The sequence below is a fragment of the Rhinolophus sinicus genome, linkage group LG09 (assembly GCF_036562045.2).
Source record: "Rhinolophus sinicus isolate RSC01 linkage group LG09, ASM3656204v1, whole genome shotgun sequence".
Classification (NCBI taxonomy): domain Eukaryota; kingdom Metazoa; phylum Chordata; class Mammalia; order Chiroptera; family Rhinolophidae; genus Rhinolophus; species Rhinolophus sinicus.
The window spans coordinates 13,700,294-13,726,286 of NC_133758.1; the positions used below are offsets into that span (position 1 = coordinate 13,700,294).

Consider the following 25,993-nt stretch of genomic DNA (forward strand, 5'->3'; position numbering starts at 1 on the left):
GTCACAGATTTTTGAGAGTCAAAGACAGGTTCCCGGGAGAACACTGGTGTCTAAGTAGAAAGATTAAGGGACTATTACAGTTTCACAATATAATGAATCTGGAATTTTCAGCTATCAAGAAAAGAAAGCTAAACACGTTTGTTAATTCATTGATAGGACTTCTGGTCAGTGGGGGTGGAAAAGTTATAGAAAAATGACATCTTTATTGTAGTTGTACAGTTTCATAAAAAGGAGATTAAACCCCTTTCCTCTATTACAGTAGTCTCAACAGAGGGTGGGGGCATTTTACCCCCTTAGGACATACATGACAATGTCCGGAGATATTTTTGGTTGTCACAGCTGGGGCCGGGTGAGTGCCATTGCCATCCAGTAAGTAGAAGCCAGGGATGCTGCTAGACCAGGCAGCCATCCACATCCAGGGATTCTCCAGCCAAAATGTCAGTGGTGCTGAGACAGTGATGTGAGAAGTAAACTTAGTTAGTCTCTACAGTGGGGCCTAAGTGAGAAAGTTTAGACTTCATCGTAATGCAGTATTTCCCTTGCCCCAGGAATTGATTCTGATTTTGAAAATTGAGGCTGAGAATTCAGATTTCTACCTCATTCACCTACAGTATGTATGGTCAAGAAAACAGTTTCCACCTGTATAAATTTGACACACTCTGCTGTCTAACATTGCCAAACGTTATTAACAATTGTGAAAACTGCAATTAAAATGTCACCATAATATCATTAGCTTAAGGACACATTAAGAGCAGTCTCCCAACGAGACCTATCTCAGCAGGATTGGTTTAGTCACTGCGGTAGCTAGAGGTGGTCTTGATGCAGGAGATTTAGAAAGTGCATTCTTAACAATGGTGTTTTGGGTAAACAGACTGGTTATTTCTCAGCTGCTTTATCAAGAGTGACTGGAGAGTATATCCATACAGTGGACTATTATTTAGCCACAAAAAAGAAGGAAGTACTGATTGATTCGTGCTGTAACATGGATGAATCTTGAAAATTTTATGCTGAGGGAAAGAAGCCAGACACAAAAGTCCACATACTATATGATTCTCTTTCTATGAAATGTCCTAAATGGGCAAATCCATAGACTGAGAAAGTAGATTAGTGGTTGCCAAGGGGGAGGGGGTAGGAGAATGGGGAGTGGCTCTCATGGGTGCGAGCTTTCTTTTTGGGGGGATGAAAATGTTCAGGGATTAGATACTTGTGATGGCCTCATAACCCTGTGAATGTATTAAAAACCACTGAATTATACAGTTTAAGATGGCAAATTTATAGTATGAATTATATCTAAATTTTTTAAAAATGAAAAAAAAAAAAAGAATGGAAGAAACATTTCTGTGTTTTCTTTAGTTTCTCCACCTGCAGACTCTTTCACTGCCATCCCATGGCTACCCACTCACGGGAACACACAGACCTCCAGCTCATGGTCCCATCTCAGGCTCTAACCTCTTCATTTAGGGTCTCTGGTCTTGGCCTTCTGGCAGCTCCCCGAGGCCTGTGGGATGCACTTGGTTCTGCTCTGGCTCCACGTTGCCCCCAGGCAGGTTTAGGAATAGAGAACAGTGCTGGCCTGGCTCTCTTTGCTCTTTGTAGGCTCCAGAGCGCTCTGCGTTTTATGAGTTGTACATTTTTACATAGTCTTTTTTTCAATTTCTCAGAAGCTGCTTGACTTACAACTTTTGTCATGGAGTTTTGTTTTCCTTTTAGCTTCTTTTTGCTCATTGGGCACTTGGTTCTTTAGCATGAGACTAATTTGAGTAAGTTAGAGCAATTTCTTACAGGAATTACCTAAGCATTGGATTTAGAGGAAGGATGCAGAGTTGAGAGTAAAATGAGAAACGTAGTGTTTCATAGCAGGAGAAGAAGGAGTAAAGGCAGAAGCTGGAGAAGGAAGAGTATCAAGAAACAATTTGTCAGTAATAATTTAATTTAATAATCGTCTAAAGAGAAGGGATCAGAGTGAGCTATGGGCTGGTACTGTGCTCTGAAGCTTTAAAATGAGAGGGAAACCCAAGGCTTCTCTGTATAATAGAACTTCCTGTGTGCAGGTGACTAAGTTCGTTATCCATTAATTCTCCAAATAACCTTTTGAGGCAGGAGACAGCCTCTCTATTTTACAGATGAGGAAACTAACGTTTGGAGAGATCAAGTAACCTGTGTATTCATAAGGCAGTCACATGAAGAGCTGCTTCAGCCCTGACAACTTTAGGTTTATACCTTGGGTCTTTGTTCGGGGCTGACAGTTTAACAGTTTAATAGAGAAACGTTTTGAGCCACGTGAAGACCAGTGCCGTGGGTGGAGGTCACAGCCTGAGCTGGGTCTGCGCAGAACTGGAGGCCTCGTGCCGTCCCAGATGGACAGCCATGGGAAGTCGGTGAGCAGGTCTGTGGGTTTTCACCTTTGCATCGGACAGATTAGATGAGGGTTTGCTAGCCAAACCGATTCCACCCTAGAAAATAAAAAGTGTTCCAAATCAACCATTGCGTTTTATGTCATGTAGGAAGCCGAAAACTGGAATATTAATGCTAAACATGGGCGGCCCTGAAACTCTTGGAGACGTTCACGACTTCCTCCTGAGGCTCTTCCTGGACCGAGACCTCATGACGCTTCCTATTCAAAAGTAAGAGACTATGAACACCTGTACTTATTCATAACGTGTGCAATGCTTTTTGCCTCACATGTTTCTCAATTCTATAGTTTCAAAAACATGAATGGTTCAGTGCATATTTGGTAGTGACTAGAGGAGCATGATGATTTTCTGTTAGATATAAGAAGATTTGGTATTGGAAGAATTTCAGGGGAGAGGGAAAGCTAGTCAGTGAGCGTTTTCCTTGAGCCCTTTCCTCCCCAGAGCTCTGGAAATTACAGTTGTCTCAACACAGACACAGCTGAAGTACCTTTAAAGATCTTCAGAGATATAGTTGTTCTTGGCGCTTAACAGCTGATGAACCCTCAGGGAAACAGTGGCTACTATTCATCTGTACCGTGGATATGGGTTGTTGCTGTCCTCTTCTTTGCATCCTTCTTTCGCTCCTTCCTTCTCTCTTTTTAAAAAAAAAATGCTGTTTTTGTAACGAAAAATTCATACATGTATATGATAAAAATACAAATGGTATAAGAGTGTTTATAGTAAAAAGCAAGTGTCCCTTTTACCTCAGACTCCAGCCTCTCAGCTACCCTCCCCGGAGAGTCACGAGCAAGCACTGTTACATCCAGAAACAGTCTATGCATACAGTCTACGCCGCTATATGAATACATATGTATATCCCCACTTTTTACACAAATGTGAATGTACTTATGTACATTATTAGGCACTTTGCTACTGTTTTTTTTTTTTAAACTTCACAGTGTATCTTGGCGATTGTTCCATAACAGATTACATAGATTTGGCTCATTTTATTTCATGATTGTAAAGAGTTGCATTGTATGGTTGGACCTTAATTTATTTAACCAGCGCCTCGCTGATGGACATTTAGGCTGTTTACACAGTTACAATGAATATTCTTGTCATACACCTTTGCTCACATATGCAAGTATATCTATAGGATCAATAGGCATTTTCTTAAATTGAGAGGAATATATGCTTCCTAATGTCTTACATGTCCCAGTTCCTGCTAGATGCAGGAGAAGGAGGTGTTAGGATGGCAGCTAGCACACATCCAGGGTCTCTGCCCGGGTGTTTGTTTGCCAATTCTCCAGGGTGTGCTGCTGGAACAGGCTGTGGAGCGTCTAGTTTTCTTTCTCTCATTTTGGCCAGAAGAGCTGGTCGCCATCAGTGACCTCAAGCTTCCCAACAGGCTTGATCTTGGTAGGCTCTTCTGAAAATTTTGCTCATCTTCTTTTTATATTGAGTAGAAAATGTTTCTGAGGTTGTGAGGGTGGAATAAAATTCATTTACCTCATGTTCAATGATTTAGTCAGCTGGCACCAATCATCGCCAAACGCCGAACCCCCAAAATCCAGGAGCAGTACCGCAGGATTGGAGGCGGATCCCCCATCAAGATGTGGACTTCCAGGCAAGGAGAAGGCATGGTGAAGCTGCTGGACGAGTTGTCCCCGCACACAGGTACGGTGTCTCTTACCTGACAGCTCACTAGGTGTGCCTTCCAAAGTAGGTAGGAAATTCAGAACGCTCTCGGATGCCAAATGTAGTTCTGTGTCCCGACAGCTCTTGGTTTGTGCGGGCTCCTACGTGGTGCACGGTCACTTAACTCAGAACCTTTTGTTTTACTTCCTTGTGTTGCAAACGGAAAAAGCTAAGGATTTGGAACATTAGTTTCCAAAGGAAGTTAGAGGTGTGTGTTGAGCTACGTTAGAAGGAAGAGACCATGTACCATGAGTAGAAGTTGCTCTGGAAAGAAATTTGGGCGGGGAATGAATTGCGGCTGCTGCTCTTGCCTTGCCTTTCTGTGTGGATAGCTAATTAGATCAACATTTAGAGCGGAATTAGCTGGTTGTGGCTGCAGCCATGGCACTCTTAAGCAATGTTCAGCAACTGCTTTTCAGCTCTTGGCAATGCCACCATTGTGAGGCATGCAAGTGCCTCGTCAGACGTGGCACTAAAAAGAAGCTCGCGCACATCTGGTGACTGTCCTCTCAAAATCTCTAATGAAGATGTGCAGAATGCAACTGACTATGTGAATAAACTGTCGTGCCCTATTTAATCACGTGCAAGATACCACTGAGTACAGGACACACCATTGTTTTTATGTAATACTAAGACACACACACACACACACACACACACACACACACACACACACCCTGTCAGTGAATTTTAAGACAGGGTCTGTTGTAGGTGCAGACCAATATGAGAAATGTGAAAACGAAAAATGTGCATCTTAGGACACATGAAATATATTAATGGCAGATACATTTTAGGGCTTCCTGGTCAGGACCAGAGTGTGACATAGTGGGGACTCTAACGAGAGCAGCCTGCAAGGCACGGCCACCGGCATTTCACTCTTCTCTGAGAAGATGTCACTGAGCGTCAACTCCAAGTGCTCTCAGGAGCCAGCTTCCCATCGCACACAAATAGGGACAAAGGCCTCAGCCCCCAGCAGATCATCTCACTTGGAAAATGGCTCAGTTGTACTTTTGAATATTAGGCTTGCTTCCTGCCTTGGCTTGTGGCTCATGGGCATTTCTTATACAGTTCAGCCACACATGCCACAATGTATCTTAACGTGTTGGGTGAGGGAAACTTAGCTGCCCTCTACTCACACCTACCTGGTAGAGAACAAACTCTAGTCATTAACAGTTTTGTTGCGTTAAAAGGTTCAGCATGAATCAGACCTGCAATTGCTGTGCAGTCTTCAGTGGAAAAAGGAGATCGAAGATGCCGTTTTTTTTTCTGTTGACGTGTTAGTATAGTACCCACGATCATACAGGGCCCAGAAGAGTTATCAGGCTTGAAACAGGAATACAGATGGAGGGCGTCCTTCTCACCTTCTCCTCTCTCCATGGCGAGGCTGCTGGGTTGTCCAGACCAGACAAGCCAGCGACGGCCTCAGCCTCCCAGGTGGGCCTGGAAAGACTCCCGTGGAATGACCTGGATTTAACTCAGTGTTTCACTTACTGTCAGACGTCTGATCATTTTACTATGTGGCCATTTAGTACAAAGAGAGGAAGTTACAAGCATCTAGATTCTGGGATTAATTATTCCCTGCGTTGGTAGGGACCAAAGGATAATAATATTCACGTCTTATTTCCATAGTCAAAATTGTTGTAAGAGTCACTTAAAAAAGTCAGTTATTAAGCCTTCTATCTCATGGAGACTTACATTTTTTTTAAAAAAAGAAGAAATCATGTTATTCTTCATTTTAACTTAGGGAATAAGTTTAGGGTGAAGCACAAATCAGCTCAGTGGCTTGCCTGTCCAATCACTAAATCATTACTTGTGTGACAGGAAATCATCTTTCTTCCTTTCCTGTTCCATTCACTCATCCGTTTGATCACTCATCCCCTCTTCCAGCCACTAATTCCCACATCCATCCATTCTTCTTCCATCCAACCAGCCCCCAGACATTTATGAGCTCTGCTCACCTATCAGGTATTGTGATGAGGGAGAAAGTAGTAAGTTACACCCTTACCTCCATGGAGACGAGTTTCCTGGTAGTTTTCACTGAGGCAGGGAGTGAATTCTCTTGGGTGCTACTGTGGGTTTTTCTGGATCTTCGAAGCTTGTCCAGGGCCTGGGGCTGGGAGGGCTTTGGTACTGCTGACCCTTTGGCATATGTTCATCTTCTGTGGCCCACAGTTGGTACCCTGTGAGGCAGGGAAGCACAATTATTGCTTTCTCCGGCATGATAGATGACACCTAATCCTTTCATCAGGCCTGGGTGGGGGGATATGGGAGAGGTATTTAATAAGACCCAAGACCACCCGCTCATTCATTCCTCAGTGGCCCATTGATGTGCTGCACTGTTCCATGCTGCTATTCAATGTTGAAAAACATGGTTTCTGCTTATAAGAAGCTTCCAGTCTAGTGGAACCTTGCTGCTGCAGGCTAGCCTGCTTAAGGAGTAGAGAGAAAATCTTTCGACGACATTGGAGTCATACTCTCTAAAACGTGCATGAGGGCTGGATGGTCACAGAGTGTGGGATGAAATAGTCTCAAGGTCTGGAAACTTCGTTGGGGGAACTTTGCATTGAAGACCGCCAGGCGTGCCTGTCTGCCTCCCTCAGGGGCTCGCCCACCGCCTGGAAAGAAGCTCTTGTCTTACTCATGCTTCGCTGAGTGGACCTGGAGCTCAGCAGTGAAGACACGTGTCCGTGGGAGGGAACAGCAGACAGTTTCCTCGCTCCCTCACTTCAGGCCGCTTTTTCTTCCTGCTTTCCAGTTTCTTTGTTTCTCCCTCTCTTCATCCCTTTTTCATTCCTCTTTCCTTCTTATACTTTCTTTCCTACAAAATCATAAAGTTTGCTTTTGAACTATGTCTATTTGTGCATTTCTATTTGGAAAAATTCTCTTTAGGCAAAACAGTGTGATGATTACAAACAGATGAAAGTGTTTCTCGCTCTCATTTTTTAGGGAAGTAGTTGTTGCTTGGTGGCCCGTATAGAAATTTTGAGACTCACACTGTTTTTGCATAGAATTGACTATTAACTAACAGGGTGAGTTATATGAGGGAATTGGTTTCATCACATTAGACCACATTGCAGGAATTTAGGGAAGGAAATCGATGAGAAGTACAATCATTTCATGAAAATTCTAAATCTGAAATACATTTTAGAAGTTACAGTTTAGGTATGGAAACTGTGACTGCTTTTAAGGAAGCTCTAAGTAAACGCTACTCAGTAAAATAATTCCGTTGTTCTTTCTTGGCTGCACAGCGGGGAGGAGCAAGGGTTGTTACAGTCGGACTGGCTTCCCCACTGCTGTTGCATGATTTCAGGCAGATTACTTACCCACTAAGCCTCATCTTGAAAATGGGGACATTAGCAGAACCCAACTCGTAGGATAATTGTGAATATTAAACACAATAATCCCAAAAGGCATTGTCAGCGTGGTGCCTGGTACATGACAAAACTTCCATAACTGTGAGCTTGTATTATCATTCATCTTTGGCATAGCATTCATGATGTGATACAAATTACAAAGCATTGTGCTCTATCTTTCACACCTTTCTCTCAAAGAGTCATGTACAAATCACACATTTGAACTATTGTCCATGCTAAATTCATGAGCTGGAAATTAATGAAGTTTCACTGTTTCAAAATCCAATTTCTCTGTTCCTTTTTTTCCATTTCCTCGTCCTCGCCAAGCAGTGTTCACTGGGCAGCTGCTCCAAGGGTAGATGAGGCCAGGCCACGAGTCCTGCGTTTTGGGCGCACCCTGGCAGGTGTGGCGCTGGTTACTGTCCAGGAGGCTCTTCCCCCTCCCTGCACACAGCCAGCTGTCTGACACGCACAGAACCTTCGCGAACACTTGTTATTCCCCAGCCAGAGAGCACATTGTCATTTTTTCTAAATGTGTCTTTGCAGGCCACCTTTAATCAGTTTAGCAAGGCTTGTCTGTTCTGTCCGGAGTATTTTACTCTCTGACTTGGCAATGCAGTTGCCACCCTGCCTTTATCTGTGAGGGCAGCCTCTCCACCTCTCTTAGTCTGCAATATCGAGGAACTCCCAGACCCCAGGCATTTAGGCTGCAACTTTTCAAAGGTGAAAAGAACATGTGAGGAGCTAGTTGACCTGCAGCATTGGGGGATCTTACTGTGCTAAGCCGATCATAGTATTGTCTCAGAATAGATTAGAAAACAAATTCCACTTCATCCGCACCTTAGGTCGCCAAGAGCTCACTCCTTAAATGTGGACTTGATTGGCGGCTGGTTAGCTCAGTTGGTTAGAGCCCGATGCTCTTAACAACAAGGTTGCTGGTTCGATCCCCATATGGGCCACTGTGCCCTCCACAACTAGATTGAAACAACTACTTGACTTGGAGCTGATGGGTCCTGGAAAAACACTTAAATTAAAGTTTTTTTTAAAAAATGGACTTGATGACACCACGGGAGTTGGCAGTTTTAGGATGAACCACATCATCGTTGAACAGTCAGTGATTTGGAGTTTGCTTACAGGGTCACGCCCTCTGGTGTGTTTGAACTGCAGTTCACCGTATTTTATGCAAGAGAACATAAGACTGGTGACTCTGAAGGGATAGACAGCTGAAAATGATTCCGTTTATACCCTTTCCTTCCCCTTTTTTGCAGTCCCCAACCAGAGAATATCGAATCAGACCAACCTTCCCAGGCCCACATGTGCTTCTTTCTCCTTTCAATAATTCTGCTTCTGTCCTTGGTAACATGCTCCGTCGATTCATGGTTTCCTGGGTCAAATTATTGAGGAATGTGTTATATATACAAACAATAAGTGCATTCATCTTTCCCTTCGCTTTGACCTACATATCTTTTATGTGGCAGTTTAGTGTCACATTCGCAGTGGCAGCCCCTAATGGTCGGACAGAAACATCATCGTGGGCTTCCTGTTACCTCCTGTTTATGTGGTGTCCTCACAGTATCCTCCCTCCCTGAGTATAAACTGGGGGGTAATCCTATGACAAGATAAGGAAATTAGACTGGGAGACTTTAGGAAACTCAGTTTTATGATTTTATACACGCCTAAAAAATGGTGTGGTTGTGGATGCTTTTAACATACAGGAGAAAAAATGATGCAGGAGGACAAACGGGGAGATAGAAGAGGGAATTGACAAACAAAGGGGAAGGGTCACAGGGATACGCAGCTGGTGTGGGCCAAACGGGAGCCAAAGACAAGTATTCTACATCCCACTCGGTGCCTCCAATTTAAGCATCGTTGTCAGTTTTTTCATTTCATATATTAAATGAGGAGAATCATTTCAATCATTTGTTATCAATGAACTTGTATCGAGTATCCCAGAGCTTTCCCATAAACTAGGTGGCCTGGGGTCTGAGGGGTCAGAAGGAAAGAACGCAGTGGTGGAAGCAGCGGGGGGCCTGGAAGGAGCATGGGCTGTGGGGTGGGGAGACCCACATTTTAATTTCAGCTCAGCTATCTGCTAGGTCTGATTTCGAACAGGTTCATTAACCTTTGAGAGTCTCTGTTTCCCCATCTGAAAAGTAGGGTTGAAACGAGGGGGAAGAAAATGGAGCATTTACCACGGTGTCTGGTGCGTGAGAGAATTAGTGCTAGTTCTTCCCTCCTCTGGAGTCTCTCATCTCAGGAAAGAGCAGAGAATTAGGCACAGATGCTTGAGTTTTAAAACACCATTGTGCTAAATAAAGATGTGTGTGTGTGAGAGGGCCAGTCGGTCCAGAAAATAGTGATTAAAAGTCCATGTGCTAGCCAAAGGCTGGATCAGAGCCAAGGAATATTCTAAACTTCCCCACATTATCAGCACCGTAGGAAATGAGGTTAACTGTTCTTTGTTCTGGACATTGCGTCATGTTGGGCAGCTCTGAGGAATCTATATAAAGATTAATACTTTCTCCTTTCCACACATGCTTTCTAATAGCCCCTCACAAATACTATATTGGATTCCGGTATGTCCATCCTTTAACAGAAGAAGCAATTGAAGAGATGGAGAGAGATGGGCTTGAAAGGGCTATTGCTTTCACACAGTACCCGCAGTACAGCTGTTCCACCACAGGTAAGGGCTTCTCTTTGACGATGGGAGGGTGGACGTGCCCCTGGCAAACATAACCAGGGAACCTGAGTGCGGAAGGAAAGGATAAATCATTTGTGATTTGAATGGCAAATACAGTCTGTCTGCTTTAAACACGAGAGTTCAGGTCAGTCCATTTGAAATCTCATGGTTCACCTGCACTTTGAGTTATTGGCTAGTCAGCTGAGAGTTACAGATGGTGAGTGGAAGGCAGTAGCTGCTAGTGCTCAGTACTTTGATGCAGTTGTATGATGATCAACAGTGAACCTTAAGCCACTTTCTACGTCTGTGTAATAAACCTTATTTTTATGGCTACCCAAATATTCTTATTCATGTAGCAAAGGTGATCGCTGTTTCAAAAACAGAGGTGCCTGTATAACGTTGGAAATATTGGTATATGTTTTTGTTGTTAGACTTCAGTTATCGGTTGGTTACTGGTTAAACCAAAGTCCAGTTTTAGGTTCCCTTTGCAAAAAAATAATACTGCGTGTTATTTCCTATATATCTGACTGGAGCAGGAAAATAATCTGCATTTGCCAGTCGCTGTCTCATTAATTGTAGGTAGTGCTTCTGCTGTCACGCACAGATGCATTCGTTTGTATTCCATTTCAAGGATTGGGGCCAGCACATTTTTACTCCTAAATTGCTTTTGGCTATTAATGCATATTATTTCTGTAACTATAAAAATAATCAAAAGGCTACTGGAAGACATATTCAAAGCCTGTTGTGCGCTTTAAATATTTGTCAGAGCACCTCTGAAAATGCCTATGTTCTCAGATACCCTCAAAAGTTTGAATTGTGATTTCTTTTGGAAATGTACCTGTACAACTTCAAAATGCCTAATAATACCTTATTGGAGCAGGAATCCGATTTCACAAATTTCTAAGCTATACTTTTGTCTTGCTTTGAAAACTTACCTCAACCTATAAAAGGCTGCTCTCAAAATCAGACAAGTTAACAAGGTGGTTATTGATATGACAAAGGACTGACTACTGGTTTCATTTCACAGCTGGCTCTATCAGTGTGTTTAAAACGTCAACGTCTGTGCAGTTTTTCTCCAGTATAGGCACACCTTCACTTCAGAAATGTGAAAATGTTGGGGAGGCACACTCATTGTTTGAGGACACTAGAATGTCATTTATCTATTGCATTGTTGTGGCAGAGCCAGTAGTATATCAATCACAAGTAAATTTTTTAGTTATATTTTCCTCTTAATTACTACTTGTGATAGTTCATGGAATGTTTCTGAGTGACCCAGGGGAACTAATGTGGCTTCCAGAAATCCTTTTGTACATCTGAAAATGATACTGACCTGCAAAATGTGGTTTGTGACGTGAATATGGTGGTGACTACTTTGCGATTTCTGGAGAGATTGTTTTTGAACCTGGAATGGACTCAATTTGGATTCATCTGATTCATTGTATTCTACTCACAAAGTGGAACTCATATATTTTTTTGAAAGTTGAGTCTTAGCCTAAGAGTCCTACCTTTGATTTAAATATGCTCTGTCCAGATTAGATTTTAATTTGGAAACCTATCTGATGAATAGTTCTCATAGAAACCAGGGGATTGGTGGTGGGAAGCACGGAGACGTTTTGGAACTTTTGCCCTATGATAAGATTGAGGAAGAGGCCCTGTGTTAGGATTAGTTTTTTAGAATTAAGGCTTCACCCCAGTGGCAGCTCCTCTGGGTCACGGTAAAGTTGCATTGAGTTGGTACCATTTACCTTCCTTTAGGCTTTGACTTTTCATCTCTTGCTGAGAAGTACAAGTTTTGTTAGGTTACCTATATATAAGGTTTTGATACCCATCTAACTTATTCTAGGGAATGATGATAATTTTGTAGAAGCAGATAAAAATAGAGTGCTCATAGAAACCTCAATAAGCTACGCATTTTACCAACAAGCCATTTGAAAGGATGGCTATAAAGCTTTTATTGTAAGGTGGGAAACATTCACCTCATAATACTAAGTAAAAATGCCCCAAACACTGAGGAAACAAAATTGCATATATACTAAAATTACAACTTTGTAAAACAAAGCAGCTATAAAGAAAAATAATTGGAAAGAACTATGCTAGAACAAAACAATGACTGTATTAGCATGCTGGAATAATAACTGGTTTCTTTTTCCTTTCTTTCCCACCCCTATATTTTCTGTAATGGGGTTGCGTACCTGCATAATGGAAAATTTTTTTTAACATGCTTTCAATTGTAAGACTTGGTCCCTGCAAATAACAACTGCTTATGTTTCATAAATCCACCACCATCATGTTTCTCACCAGAAATGACCTCAGTAGTCTTTGAAAGGCTGTTGAAATTGATTGCTTTTTAGTGGTCTTTATTTGCAGGGTAAAGCTGTATGCATTTTGGAGTATTGAAATGATTGTAATCAGACCGATTCGGTATAGAAGCAGTTGTCTGTTTTGAACTTATAATTACTGCCTTTACTAGTCTGTTTTCTATTTTCACCATAATCAACATGCATCTACTAAGTGGCCCTCTGCATATTTCAGGCAGCAGCTTAAATGCCATTTACAGATATTACAATGAGGTGGGAAAGAAGCCTGTGATGAAGTGGAGTACCATTGACAGGTGGCCCACACACCCCCTCCTCATTCAGGTAAGCCAGCGACTACCAGCACCACTGTCACCCCAGCTTCTGGCCTTACCTGGTTTCCAGCCGTGCCTCTGAGCCGCCCAGTTCTCTTGCTTAAATTGTGTGCTGGGGATTTACAAAAAGTTTTATAGTCTTGATTTACTATGACAAGAGAAAATAAATTTAAAGATTAAAGGTTAGACCCTTTTCTTTCTTCAGATTAATACTGTTAGTCACAACTGTAGCAGAATTATAATTTGAGTTTTGTGTTTCCCAATGACCAGAAGGTTAAAGATTATGCAGGATGTGTCTGCTAAGTTACATTCATAGACAGAATGACTGACAAATAAATCCTTTATTTTCTAAATCCTTTAAAATGCCAAAAGGCTTAAAAAATGTAAAGGTAACATAGCTACATGTTCTGAGACATGAAAATCAGTTTAACATTTCAATTGAGAAAATTTCATATATTAGAAATTTGAAATTTCTCCTATGTAATTTATATTTATAGTATTTATATTAACAGATGCTTGCTTTTAGGAGAATGAGTTAAAACTACAGTTCTAAAGCCAATAGCTTTGAATTGGTGTTTTTCTTTTTTTTGCCCTTTGAATATGAGAGTGCTAATGGTAATTACTCTAAATCATGTAAATATAATTTTGTTCTGTCGGTGAAAGTTAGAGTTAGTTTAGGTAGGAGAAATATTAAGTGATTTAGATTTCATCCAGTTTATGTTTCATTCGTTGGACATTCTCTGGCAAAATACCTTAACACCCTTTTCTTTAAAATACCTTAACTCCTTTTTTTAAAAGCTTGGGATCACTTAAAATCTGCAACCACTAGATGGTGCTAGACGTTAAAAGCAGGCCGCTCTCCCCAGCGCTGACTAGGTTCTTAGGCGCTTAGGTGATGTCAAGGGTTAACCCTTAGGTTGAAACCCGTTTCAAGTGAAAAGCCGGCGTCCTCCCTTAGGGATGGGTGTAGTTTGGGCCTCAGTGTCCCCCCCACCCTCGTTTGCTGTGCTGCTGGGTCCCGTCAGGACCGCCGGAAGCCCCGGCGTGCCCTGTTTTGCTCTTGGAGGCCGCTGGTTGGAAACGAGGGGTGTTTCAGGTCAGCCCTGACATGTGGTTGCAGGGAACCGAGGATCTGCACAGCATCTGCCGGCCGCGATCCAGTGAGTAATTAGATTTGCATTAAAATTCAGCCCTTTGAAAAGGGGGGAAGCTGAAAGATAGAAAGGTCTCTTAACTGACGAAGTCTCGTTCATAAAATGAAAGGGAATTGTAGAGGCATTTATCTGCCCTCCTAGATGGTGTGATTGAAGGCTCTGAGAGCCGCCTGCCTCTTTCATTCTGCTCGGGGATTGCGCGTAGAAAATTCTACAGATGGATTTTAGATGCTATGAGTAGCACCTCTGCTTGCCCACCGCTCCTCACTTTTGGCGATGGCTTAGCCTCTGTTGTCAGCCATAGCAAATTGTGTTTGTACTTGTAGTTTTGCAAGACGTGAAAAAGAAAAATACTAAAATGTTTCGGAAACAAAAATGTATAGATTTTATTCTTAATATTATGTAGATTACATGAGGTGATTGGATATCTAGCAGAAATAGAAAAAGACCCAAACTAAACTAAAACTAAAAATAGAGTTAAAAACTAAAACTGTGAATATTTTAAATCTTACATTTCTACTTATTGTAGGTAGCAATTATTAAAAATAGTCATTGTACGACTGTTGTCTCGCTGTTGGAATAATTGGAGTAAATGGATGTTCCAGGCTGTTAGGTAAACTTTGCAGGGGCCTCCTTATCTAGGCTTTTGTGCAAAAATAATCCTCTCTGAGCATCCTTAGTTTCCAAACACTGCAAAGACCACCAGAAAATACTGTTTTTGTTGGTGTCTAATCCTATCACGTTTACTCTGTAAGTAAATTATGCATTTTGAAAAGGGAACTAACTCTCTCGGCACCTGTTTTGCCTTCTTAGGCATTTGTTTACCCCATTTTGAAGGCTCTGGAAAGATTAATACCATCTCAATCTTTACTGGGGAATAATTTGCTCATCCTATACTATTAACTACTGATATATCCAAATACCAACAAGTACAAATTTACATGGTTCTGGTAAATTGTCCTGTATAATGTTTTAAAAACCTTTTTATTTGGAAATCATTTCCAATATGCAGAAAAGTTACAAGACGAAGAATAGTATACAGAACTCTGATCTCTGTTCTTTGCCTAGATTCACGTATTATTATTTATCTCTGTGTGTATGTATATGTGTTACATATACGTAACTCTCCTGAATAAGTTTCATGTATATATGACAGATATCACCCTTTACACCTAAATAGCAGTGATATTTTCTTCCATAACCATGGTACAATATTCAACTTCAGTACATTTAACATTGATTAATTTATCTAATCTATGTTCATATTAGAATTGTGTCCATTGACCCGTTAATGTCCTCTGTAGCATTTGCTTTATAAGTGAAATGACAAAGAATGATTAAAGTGTAAGATGAAAGCAAGCCTCTTCAGAGCTGGTATTTCAGCACCTATTGATGTGAATCAGAAAGTGCCAACTAGACGAAGGGAATTAACTGGTCTGGTGGACAGAGATTTGGGGGAGGAGGTGGAGCCTGCGTTCTAGCCCAAGTTCCACAGATGGGACTGAATGGGCCCCCAAGTCGGCCGCATCTTTCCCCCCTCTGTGAATTTAATGAGGGTTGTACAACCTCTCATCTGTTTTATGAAGATTGACTCAGTGAGGATACTGGGCTCAGAAGGAAATGGTCATAAAAATAGATATTTTTTTATTCCTCTACTATTTCTGTCTAATGTATTTTAATGCAATATGCCTGAAAGCCAAACTAAGGAGATTTAGAAAGACCCTGTAAGCTGTTTTCCTGCTAACCGAGCAAATCGGAGGTCTTAAAACAACTTCTCCTTCCCATCTGTGTTTTCTTTCCATCTGGAAGTGTGCCCTGTTCCTCCCGAGGGGAAGCAGCTCCAGCGCGTTCATTTTCAGTGAGCCATTAGCAAGCGTCAGAAGTTTCCCATCAAATTCCCTCGGCCCCTGAAACTGTTATGAGCCATTTTGATGAGGAACCAAAGCAGGAGAGACTGTACTGTTTGCAGTTTTTTTTAAAAAAAAAGAGGGTTCCGATTGTTGAGGGTTACTCTGAGATATTTGGTGTAGCTCTCATGTAAAAAATACTCTCTTTTCCTTCCATTTCTTGCTTCCCATGTTCTCCCGATCCCCCTTTGTGGTTATTCCCGCAGTGCTTTGCAGACCACATTCTGAAAGAACTGGACCATTTTCCACTGGAGAAGAGAAGCGAGGTGGTCATCCTTTTTTCTGCTCACTCACTGCCAATGTCCGTAAGTAAGAACACTTTGTCAGATGACCTTGTGGTAAGACATTTCTAAATGTGCCACCTGGACCCAGCTTCCAGAACGTCCGAAGCCCAGTGCAAGGATGAATTCTGAAATCTGACTTAACGTGGTGCTCATGTAACTCGACTTACTTCTTGAAACCTAATAACTCATTCAAATTATAATATTTATAATTTATAATATAAAGATTATAACTTGAAGATATATTCATATCTAAAAATTTTAAATAAGTGGGACAGTTAAAAGAATATGGATTTCCATGAACTGGAATCATAGGACCTCCTTCAGACCAAGCACGTTCAATCCCACTATTGTGTCCTCCAGACTTGATGGGGCAGTTTGAATTCCAGGAAGCGATGGCCATTTTTAACTCCCTCAGACTAAGGACCACACTTTGGCAAGTGACAATAGAGTGTATCAAGTTGTGATTGATTGCTCTTTAGTTTATCATATTACACTGGCTGTTCATCAAAATACTGCATCGTGCCATAGCTATTATAATTTTAGAAATGAGAATGATCAAGCTTGTGTGCTGTGATATATAGAAGTGTCTGGAATGAGCAGCCAGCTTTGTGATCTCAGAAGTAGCATCGTGTCCTACAGACACTGCTTTCAAAGCTGGAGAGGTGGGGAATTACATTTTCATAAGGTGTTGTTAAGGTTTTAACTCCAGGATTAATGGAGTCAACTTGTGTCTGGGGCACTCTTCTAATTGGTCTTTACTGCCACCTGGTGGTCACCAGGGTTGAGCCCTTTGCAGCTTTTCCACTCCTCCATCTCAACTAAGCCGTTGCCATTTCAGCAGTATGTGGCTCTGGAGATAGATTTCTGGCTTCTGGAAGCCTGCCTGTTTTCTTTGAACAGGTTCACATTCTCTTTTCTTGTGTTATGCAAATCCTCTTCACATGGCCATCTTCCTTCTCCTCCCTCATCCTATTTATAACTGTCCTATGTGTGATGAGGCCATGTCTGAAGTGCCAGAAGGGAAGCTCTTGAACTGGGAAAGGAGGAAACACATTTTTATCCATGAACGTTTCCAGGTGCTGCCTTCTCTTCTCTCACCCTCGGCCTCGCTTCCCTTTTTTCCCTCCAGGACTGAGCATGCTGCTTCCAGGTTTGTTTGTGATTTTTCTTTTTTTTTTCCGCTGCCCAAGGGCTCTGTGTGGGACTGAGGAATGCCAAGAAGTCATGAGAATAAGAAAGGGGTTGGGGACAGGACAGTGTGGGACTGCTGAGGAAGAAAACTGACCGAGCAAGCTCTTCTTTTCCGCTGCACTTGCCTCTAGTGACTTTCCGTCCTCTTCACGACTTTTTAAAAACGTATGTGAAATAATTTTAGACTTCACCGAAAATTTGCAAGAACAGAGAGTCGCCCCATCTCCTCTGCATAGCTTTGCCCAATGTGGACGTTGCACATAACCACAGTCGAGGGGTCAGAGCCAAGAACCTCACACTGTCTTTGTTTTCATGACGTGGGTATTTTTGAAGAGTGATTTTGTAGAATGTCAGTTATTTCTTCGTGTGCTCCTCCGTGTGGAGGTAGCTGGTGTGTTCTCACGATTAGACTGAGGTTCTGTGTCACAGGGAAGAGCCCCCCAGGGGATCCGTCCTTCTCAGTGCATCATGGCCGAGGTACATGATGGCCGTATGACTTACTGCTGGCGTTGATCTGTGGTCATTTGTCGAAGGTGATGTCTGCTGGATTTGTCCATTGTATAGTTACTCTTTTTCTCTTTGTAATTGAAAATATCTCCGGGGGGATTCTTCCAGACTATGCAAATGTCTTGTTCTTTCTCCGGCTTTTGCCCACTGATTTTAGCACCCATCCGTGGAGCTTGCCTGTGGCAGTTGTTTCTGTGCTGTTCTGATGACGACTTTGTATTTCCCTTATTCCTTCCACATTAGCATCTACTTACTGGCGTGTACATTGTCAGTATCCCGTGAATAATATGGAACACAGAATCTGACGTATTCGTAGGGCTTCAGAGATGATCAAGTGTAGTGTCCTCCTTCAGCCAATGAAGAAATGGATTCAAGGAACTTCGGGGATTGAGTTCCTGTCGTTGCCATTGGTGCAGAAGACAGAAGGGGAGGAGTCTGCAGGGCTCACGCCATCTCCCTGTGCTGTTGGAGGTTCTCAGAACCCTCCACAGTGTTGGCGTCTGTACACCTGTGTGTCTCTGCTGCAGGTGGTCAACAGAGGGGACCCCTATCCTCAGGAGGTGGGCGCCACTGTCCAGAGAGTCATGGAGAAGCTGGGTTACTCCAATCCCTACCGACTTGTCTGGCAGTCCAAGGTAGGTGGCTTCCACACGTTTGCCAGCAGTCAGCTCTTTTGTGGACGTGTGTTTTAGGACTAGGTATAAAACGATGACATTTGGCTCTTTCATATAGACAGAATGTTGTGTAACCTGATTACTCACCACTGTCAGAACTCTGCAAGCAAGATGGAAGGGGAAATCAAGTGACTAGCTGAGTTCCATGGACTTAGCATACTGTTTTCAGTTGTAATGACAGAAATTTTTTGCATTCTGCCAACTTCTAGAAGGATTCAAGCTTTAGTGTGGAAATACCAAAACCCATGAAAGCAGGTGTAAGCCATTCACACCTATAAGGCCCTCGCTGTGAAGGGAGGTGGCAGTGGGCTGTGGCGTGCCGTGGACACACGGGAGGAGTGGTCCCTGTCTGCATTCATCCTCCTTGCTCGCAGGTTGGTCCGATGCCCTGGCTGGGGCCTCAAACAGACGAGACTATCAAAGGGCTTTGTGAGAGGGGCTGGAAGAACATCCTTCTGGTGCCGATAGCGTTTACCAGCGATCACATTGAAACCCTCTATGAACTGGACATCGAGTACTCTCAGGTTCTGGCTAACGAGGTAAGTGCCACCGTCTGGCTTCCTAATCCCACTGTGATTTGTTCTCTGTAGTGGTCTAATTATATCATTCAGAAATATTGTTTGGTGTATATGTTTGCATGTACTGCATCCCCCTCGTTCTGAATACTTAATCAGAGTAATAATCTGAACATACCCAGTCAATTTCTTGTCAGGGGAAATACCTCTGTGCCTTTCTGAAACCAGGTGGCCCACTGTGAGTGGCAGCATGGTTTTTCAGTTTGACTTCCTGTACAACCTGAAAGTAATAACTGTATTTCCTTAAGAAAAAATAATTGTACGTCTCACCAATTTGGAAGAAAAAATTTTCTGTCATTCCTTAACAGTGCCCTTTACTTGGGGCTATTACCCTGCTTCTCATTGGGTTTCATGGTCATTTAAGAGAAGAGCATGGAATGAATACTGAAGCAGTATGTGTGATAATTTTCTTGGCTACCCTTTTATGCACTCAATTAGCTGTTTGCTACTGTGTTGTGATCAATCTGATTATTGAAATAACAAATAATGTAAGATGGATGTGAGTTGTCATTCAGAGTAGAGAAAAACAATTGTTCGCCCATCTCATAGCTTCCGAGAACCAGCCTGAAACTTGAGTTCAATTTATAGCATTATTTCTATGGGAATTTTGGAAGCCCTTGTGGGACCCAAGAAGCCCTTCCCCTGTCATCTTCTGCCAGAACTCCTGGTCCTGCTCATCCCATGTGTGATTGATGGAGGCCTGGCCTCAAAGGATACTTCATTGTCCCTGGGACTGGGTGGCAGGTGCAGGGCAGGGTGGAGAGTGGGCCAGGGGAGAACTTGAGCCAGTACCCAACCCCACAGATTCTCGTGTATACTTGCTGGTCATCATGCAAGCACTGAGGAAGTTAGAGGGGGCCTCCATTACTTGTCTATAGTTCTGATAAAGAATTTAAGGGAAAGTTGTAATTGGCTACAATGGGTTTGCAGGGTTATCTATGGATTTCATTTAAAAATGCCTTCTGTTATCTCACTTTGACCTTGACTAATTGTGAGCTTGCTAAAAAGACTTCAGTGCAAATACAGTGCATATAGAAAACAAGTTTTTGTTTGTATTGAACGATAATTCACATTCATTCATATTACTAAACTGAGGTCATTCCTAAGTAATCAAATGGATTATTCGTGAGTAATAAATTCATCCATATAGAGAATAAAGAAAACCACCTAGCTACAATTTATTTCATTATTTTGATGGTAGAATATGCAGCGTTTAAAATAACTGACTTTCTTTTAAAAGTGTTTTGAATGTTTTCCTCAAATAGAAATAATTTATTGCTTTTTTGATAATAAAAATAATAAAGAGTTCGGACAGTTGAGAGAAGTATAACATAGAGAGTAGAAGTCACTCAGAATCTTACCCCTCAGACATAATATGTTACTAGTTTATAAAAATAAGGCCCCTTCTCCTCTAAATGTGTGTGTATTTTAATTAAAATGGTATTCTTCCACACGTTTAACAAAAATGGTATTTTATATTTTTTCTTAAAAATATATTATGGACACAAATCAATAAATATAATTAGATCTATGTAATTATTTTTAACAAATTCTTGATTAGTATACATTAAAGATGTTTCTAACTTTTTGTTGTCATAAACTGCTCTGTAATAAACATCGTTTTCTTTTTTATTTTTCCCACTGTTTTGTTAGCATAAATTCCTAGGAATTGAAATGTTGATGTGTGTATTTTACTGGATTGCCCTCCAGAAATGTATCCTTTAACTCTCCCATCAGCAGTGTTTGAGAACACAGTTTGCCAACACTGGTTACTATGCTGCTACTGAATTCTCCAGGAAGTTTGAGAATACAGTCTTTCTTTTTTGTCTTTTATTGGGGAACAGTGTGCTTCTCCAGGGCCCTTCAACTCCAAGTTGTTGTCCTTCAATCTAGTTGTGGAGGGCACAGCTCAGCTCCAAGTCCAGTTGCCGTTTTCAGTCTTTAGTTGCAGGGGGCACAGCCCACCATCCCATGTGGGAATTGAACGGGCAACCTTGTTGTTGAGAAGCTGCGCTCTAACCATCTGAGCCATCCTGCCGCCCCTACAGTCTCTTTTTAAGTTGAGAACTATATGTTGGCTGAATCTCAGCGTTTTCCCCATGCCAGTCTCCTGATGTTAATGCTAACATAAAATATAAAACAACTGAAAAGCATCAGCATTTTAGAAAGGGAAAGAGAAGATCCTAACTACCTGAGTAAATAATAATGAGATATTTCTCACTTACTTGGGGGGTAATTAACTGAATATTTTTGGAGAGGGGAGCAGGAATGGTAGTGAAACAATCCTCAGATTTTTATTTTAGATTTCTAACTGTAAGAGTATATTTAAAATCCCAAACTGAATTGTATCCAATCTAGGTTACATGTACATTAAATTAATTACCTCTTTTAGCACTTGGAATCAAAACAGATATAAAAATTTACTTAATTAAAGCAACATTGTGCTTAGGTAGAGTCTATACAGGTATGCGTTATAGAGGTACAATAAAAAAAGAAGGGTAAGCAGATTTAAATTACTTGGGGATCCTATCAAATACAACTTCAAAAATGGTTTGGAAACAAAGCACCTGGGAAGGCAATGGGGTGCGGGAAAGAATAGAAATTGAAGAGCAATTTTATGATAACAGAGGTGAAAAGCAGCATGTGTGCTTGGCCCTGCGACTACTTTTCATTTCCGAGCAGTCCAGGAACTCTTTTGAAGTAAGACTTTGAGTTGTATATGTGTATGTCTGTATGTGTTTGTTTATTTGCTTTTTTTTGGTAGCAGTCAGTTTCTTTTTTTTTTTTTTTAAAAAAAGGAAAATAAAATGTGTACGTGTTTTTCCTCCCGTTTCTCATTTGATTCAGTGTGGAGTTGAAAACATCAGAAGAGCAGAGTCTCTTAATGGAAATCCATTGTTCTCGAAGGTATCTATAGTATTACAACCATTTTAGTAGAACATATCGGAGAGTAATCCTCTGAGAAACTCTTACAGAATATTGGTTTTCTCACATATTAGAACATTTTGAGTTCCAATTAATTACAAAAATAAAATCGAATTCCTTATACTCTTATCTCACTCCTTTTTTCCTCTCGATAGCCCCAATTTTCTGATTTCTACCCACCTATAACTATGTCTAATTTCAAACCCACCTTTCAGAGATAAGGGTTAGCAGGTGGGGTAAGAGGATTTCATTTTCTCAAATCTCTATTTTAAGTTTTCTCTAAGCGGAGCTTCTTGGGAAAGGAGAATATTAAAGAATTTGGTTCAAAGGATTCATAATTCAGATTAAAAGAAACCCCAAGCCATAATGACTATCTGGGCAGATGGGAGGGGGAAATGCATGGGGAGACAGCGGACTTTTTGCTTCTGATGGATCTTTGCTTCTTGTCCGCCTTCCAGGCCCTGGCTGACTTGGTACGCTCACACATCCAGTCAAACGAGCTGTGCTCCAAGCAGTTGACTCTGAGCTGTCCGCTCTGTGTCAATCCCGTCTGCAGGGAGACCAAATCCTTCTTCACCAACCAGCAGCTGTGACACCTGCCAGAGGACCCCGCGGGATTAGGCAAATGCCCGACCTCCAGACACTGAGGCCGTGGAGGAGGATGTACTTGGAGATCAAAGAAGGGAGTTACATGAGTACACGTACAGCCTCTGGCATATCATGTGATTCCTTGAGGAACAGACTCTGAAATGCGTATTGAGGGTTTTCTATTTTTATATACAGACACAGTGAGCATTTATATTCCCTCTCTGTGGGTAAAGTTACTAGTTGGGAATGGCCACTAGGCTCTTTGAAGAATGAGTTTTAAAAATTTATCTTTCAAAACGCACACATATTTTAAATACAGATTTTAGTTTTATTGCCCCAAAAAACCACCTGCAAGGGTATTATGAGTCCCCTCTGGGGGCTGTCAGTGTGAAGGGCATCTGTTTACAGTCTTGTGCATAGAGTGTTTTTTTTTGAGAACATAATTGAGTAAATGAAATATAATTTGAAAAAGAGGTGTACCTAATCTTTCCTAAGCCTGTGGGTTACAGAATGCTGGGAGACCGCGTGGTAGCCTGCAATGGCTGCTTTGCCAGTGCTGTTACTGTTACTGGTTGTTTCAGTACTTGAGTGTGAACCTCACTGTTCCTCACCATAAAAGCAAATCAAGGGCAGATTCCAAAAGTGCTCTGCGATTCCCCAGGCACAAGGCTAATAAATGTGTAGAAATGCAGCGCCTGTCATCCACGCCTTGGTGGGAATCTGTGTGCCCCAGGAAAGGGGGCTCCTGCTGCTTCCTGTCTCCAAGGACAGCGCTGCTGGGAAACGCTAATGATCAGCTGCATCTCCCAGGACCCCGTCAACCTTTCCATCAGGCATCTTCTTTATCTTGGTTGAACGTCTCCTTTCCTCCTGTTTGTTTGAAGAATTATTTTGTAAAGTCAACCATGTTTTATAACCTTGAATTCTTTCTTAACTTACAATGTTTTATTTCAGAAATTATATAACACACTATAGGAAATTTGAAAAATAGAGAAAAGAAAAATAACCACCCTAATGCAACAACTATTCATCATATTGTATTTCATGTCAGTCTTTTCCTGTGGATATTTTTAAGGCCGTTGTAACCTTGAATTTGTGAGTGAAAACTTGTTCTAAAAAATGTAGAAATAATGTAGGATCGGAGTTTGATTTTCTATACTTGGATTTAAATGGATTAAAAAAATCACTGATGGATCCATAATGAATTTGTAATGATTACTTTGTCTTTCCTCGTTGCCCTAAAACTTTGTTCTTCAAAAGAGCATTTCTTTGATGTTTTTTTAAAAGCCAGTTTATAAAGTGGAAGTATTAGAAGAATCATAGATCTTCTATATTCAGGACTTACTATATTAATACATATTATGACATCGGTCACGTTTTAGCCAGTTTGATTTATGTTCTCTGTTAAAACTAATCCAAATTAGTTAATAATCAAAATTATTAAATAAGAATTTACTTTGTAATACGAGAAAAGAAACATGCCATCCACTTTAGTTAATAGTTTGCCCACACTGGTAATGACTCTGAAATCTGAGTAGTATCTATATATATTTTTTCAAATTGGTTTTCCTATTAGATGGTGTTTCCAGAGAAAGGTACAAGGCATAGGTAGTTCTTTAGAATTTTCCTCATTTGTTTCCATCAGCTTTTTGAAGATTCGGTTCAAGGCAGACTTCGAGTGACTGTCCCACATGAAGTGAATACTCTGGGTTAGTGCCATGACGCTGGAAGTCAGGTTCTGCTTGTGGCCATTCTCCCTCCTTCAGGAAATTTCCTGAGGGCCTGCCTTACTTCCACTGCTTTAGAGTCGAATATATATTATTATGGACACGTTGCAGAAAACTCCAATTTAGGAGCTCTTGCTAGGGTATCTGAAGCCCCTCATTTGCTAAGGATACATCCAAATTAACAGTATGACTGAGCTGTCTGGATATCCTTGATTCTGAGTTGGGACCAGACTGGCCTTTGTAATGAGAGGCAAATGGGGTATATTGGGATCACTGCCCATGGCATTTGTTGTTCTAAGAAGTGTTAACCTTTGACTTATTAACCATAGATGGTTATGACTTTCGTCATAAGCAAGGGTAGCATTTGGTAGGACAAAATCAGCAATTGCTCTTTCTAGGGCTAATAGTCTTTGAGAATTGTTATCCTGTTTGTCAACTTTGAAATACAAATGTTTGCCCTGGTCATTAGTGATACATTGCTAGCAGTTTCTTCAAGCTGCACTTATTTGCAGACCTTGCTTTAATTGATGAATCAACTTCTACCGAAAACTTGCAGGAGCTGCGATGAAGAGGCCGTTTAGCTTGCCAGGGTTACCTAAGGCCCAGGTGCCTGTACAAGGAATTCTTGACAATGCATTCTGGAACTACTTGCCTTTCTAAAATAAAAAGAAATGTTTGCACTCAAAGAAAATTTGCTTCATATTAGGAGAAATTAAACTTGTTAAAAGCCCTTGAACAGTATATCAGAAGTGTGTTGGTGCTGACTGAAAAGTAAAAATCCATGCCTTTTCCTCGGAGTATATATATCCTTGGTCAAGTAATCCATGCGCAGAACATAACAGTTTGCTAGGATTCCGTTAATTTTCCCCTTATGGCTGAAATTATTTAGACAATGGTTATGTGGGTTTTCTGCTCCAAGTTGCCCAAACTCAGCCTGCCAGAAGGTACATTATATTATAACAACAGTCCTAAATTTACATCATTTATGTGTTCAGCGGCTCTCTTAGAATAGGTTTTCTTCTTTTTCTTGGGGGAAAGTACACTGATTTGGTGGGATGAGTCGCCGAATAAAGTAGCTACATTTCTTTCCCCTCAGCTAATCCATTTACATAAATGGGTATTTCATTCATGAAACCCTAATTTAGGCATCCAAGAGAGCGTTTGCTCAAACTGATGCCATTGTGTTTATCCAAAACATGTTACACCACGAAGGTGAGCCGGCACCACTGAGTGGGGGCAACAGGAAACGCGCACTCACCGAGTGCAGGTAGCGACGCGGGTGTGCAGTCCTCGGAGCTCTGCTGTGTTTGCGCCTCCACTTTGGGGCCGGCGGGGTTGGGGTAAGGGGCCAGCTTGTGTAGCTATAGCTGGAGGGCAGAATTTAGAGCTGGCGGTCCTAAGAAAGAACGGACACCTACGCACGCACAGGTGCATAAGCCAGGAGCCTCTGACCGCATCTTGAGTACCTCAACATAAGCCCTTCACCTCTGTCAGAGTCCTGAAGATGGCATTAGGAACAGGCTTCCCAACAGTAAGTGGAAATGGGAAATCCAATGAGATGTCATATGCTAGGAAAGAAAATTCTGAGTTACCACTAAACTAGTTACCACTAAAACTAGTACCCTACATTAAAATCATAGCAGCACGGGCAGTCCTCAGAGGACAAAAAGCTAATCGTTGCTTTCATTATTTCTAAAAGTTGTAAAAT

General features: G+C 41.5%; 1 protein-coding gene across 1 annotated transcript in view; it reads left to right on the forward strand.

Moving 5' to 3' along the window:
* Positions 1–23,759, forward strand: part of FECH (ferrochelatase) — a 35,062-nt gene extending 11,303 nt beyond the window's left edge. The window contains exons 3-11 of the mRNA XM_019755318.2: positions 2,505–2,624; positions 3,922–4,070; positions 9,993–10,127; positions 12,657–12,763; positions 16,021–16,119; positions 18,324–18,431; positions 18,845–19,009; positions 21,893–21,952; positions 22,429–23,759. Of these exons, the coding sequence (XP_019610877.2) occupies positions 2,505–2,624; positions 3,922–4,070; positions 9,993–10,127; positions 12,657–12,763; positions 16,021–16,119; positions 18,324–18,431; positions 18,845–19,009; positions 21,893–21,952; positions 22,429–22,563 (1,078 nt within the window). The 3' untranslated portion in view covers positions 22,564–23,759. The remainder of the gene's footprint in view (positions 1–2,504; positions 2,625–3,921; positions 4,071–9,992; positions 10,128–12,656; positions 12,764–16,020; positions 16,120–18,323; positions 18,432–18,844; positions 19,010–21,892; positions 21,953–22,428) is intronic.
* The last annotated feature ends 2,234 nt before the right edge of the window (positions 23,760–25,993 follow it).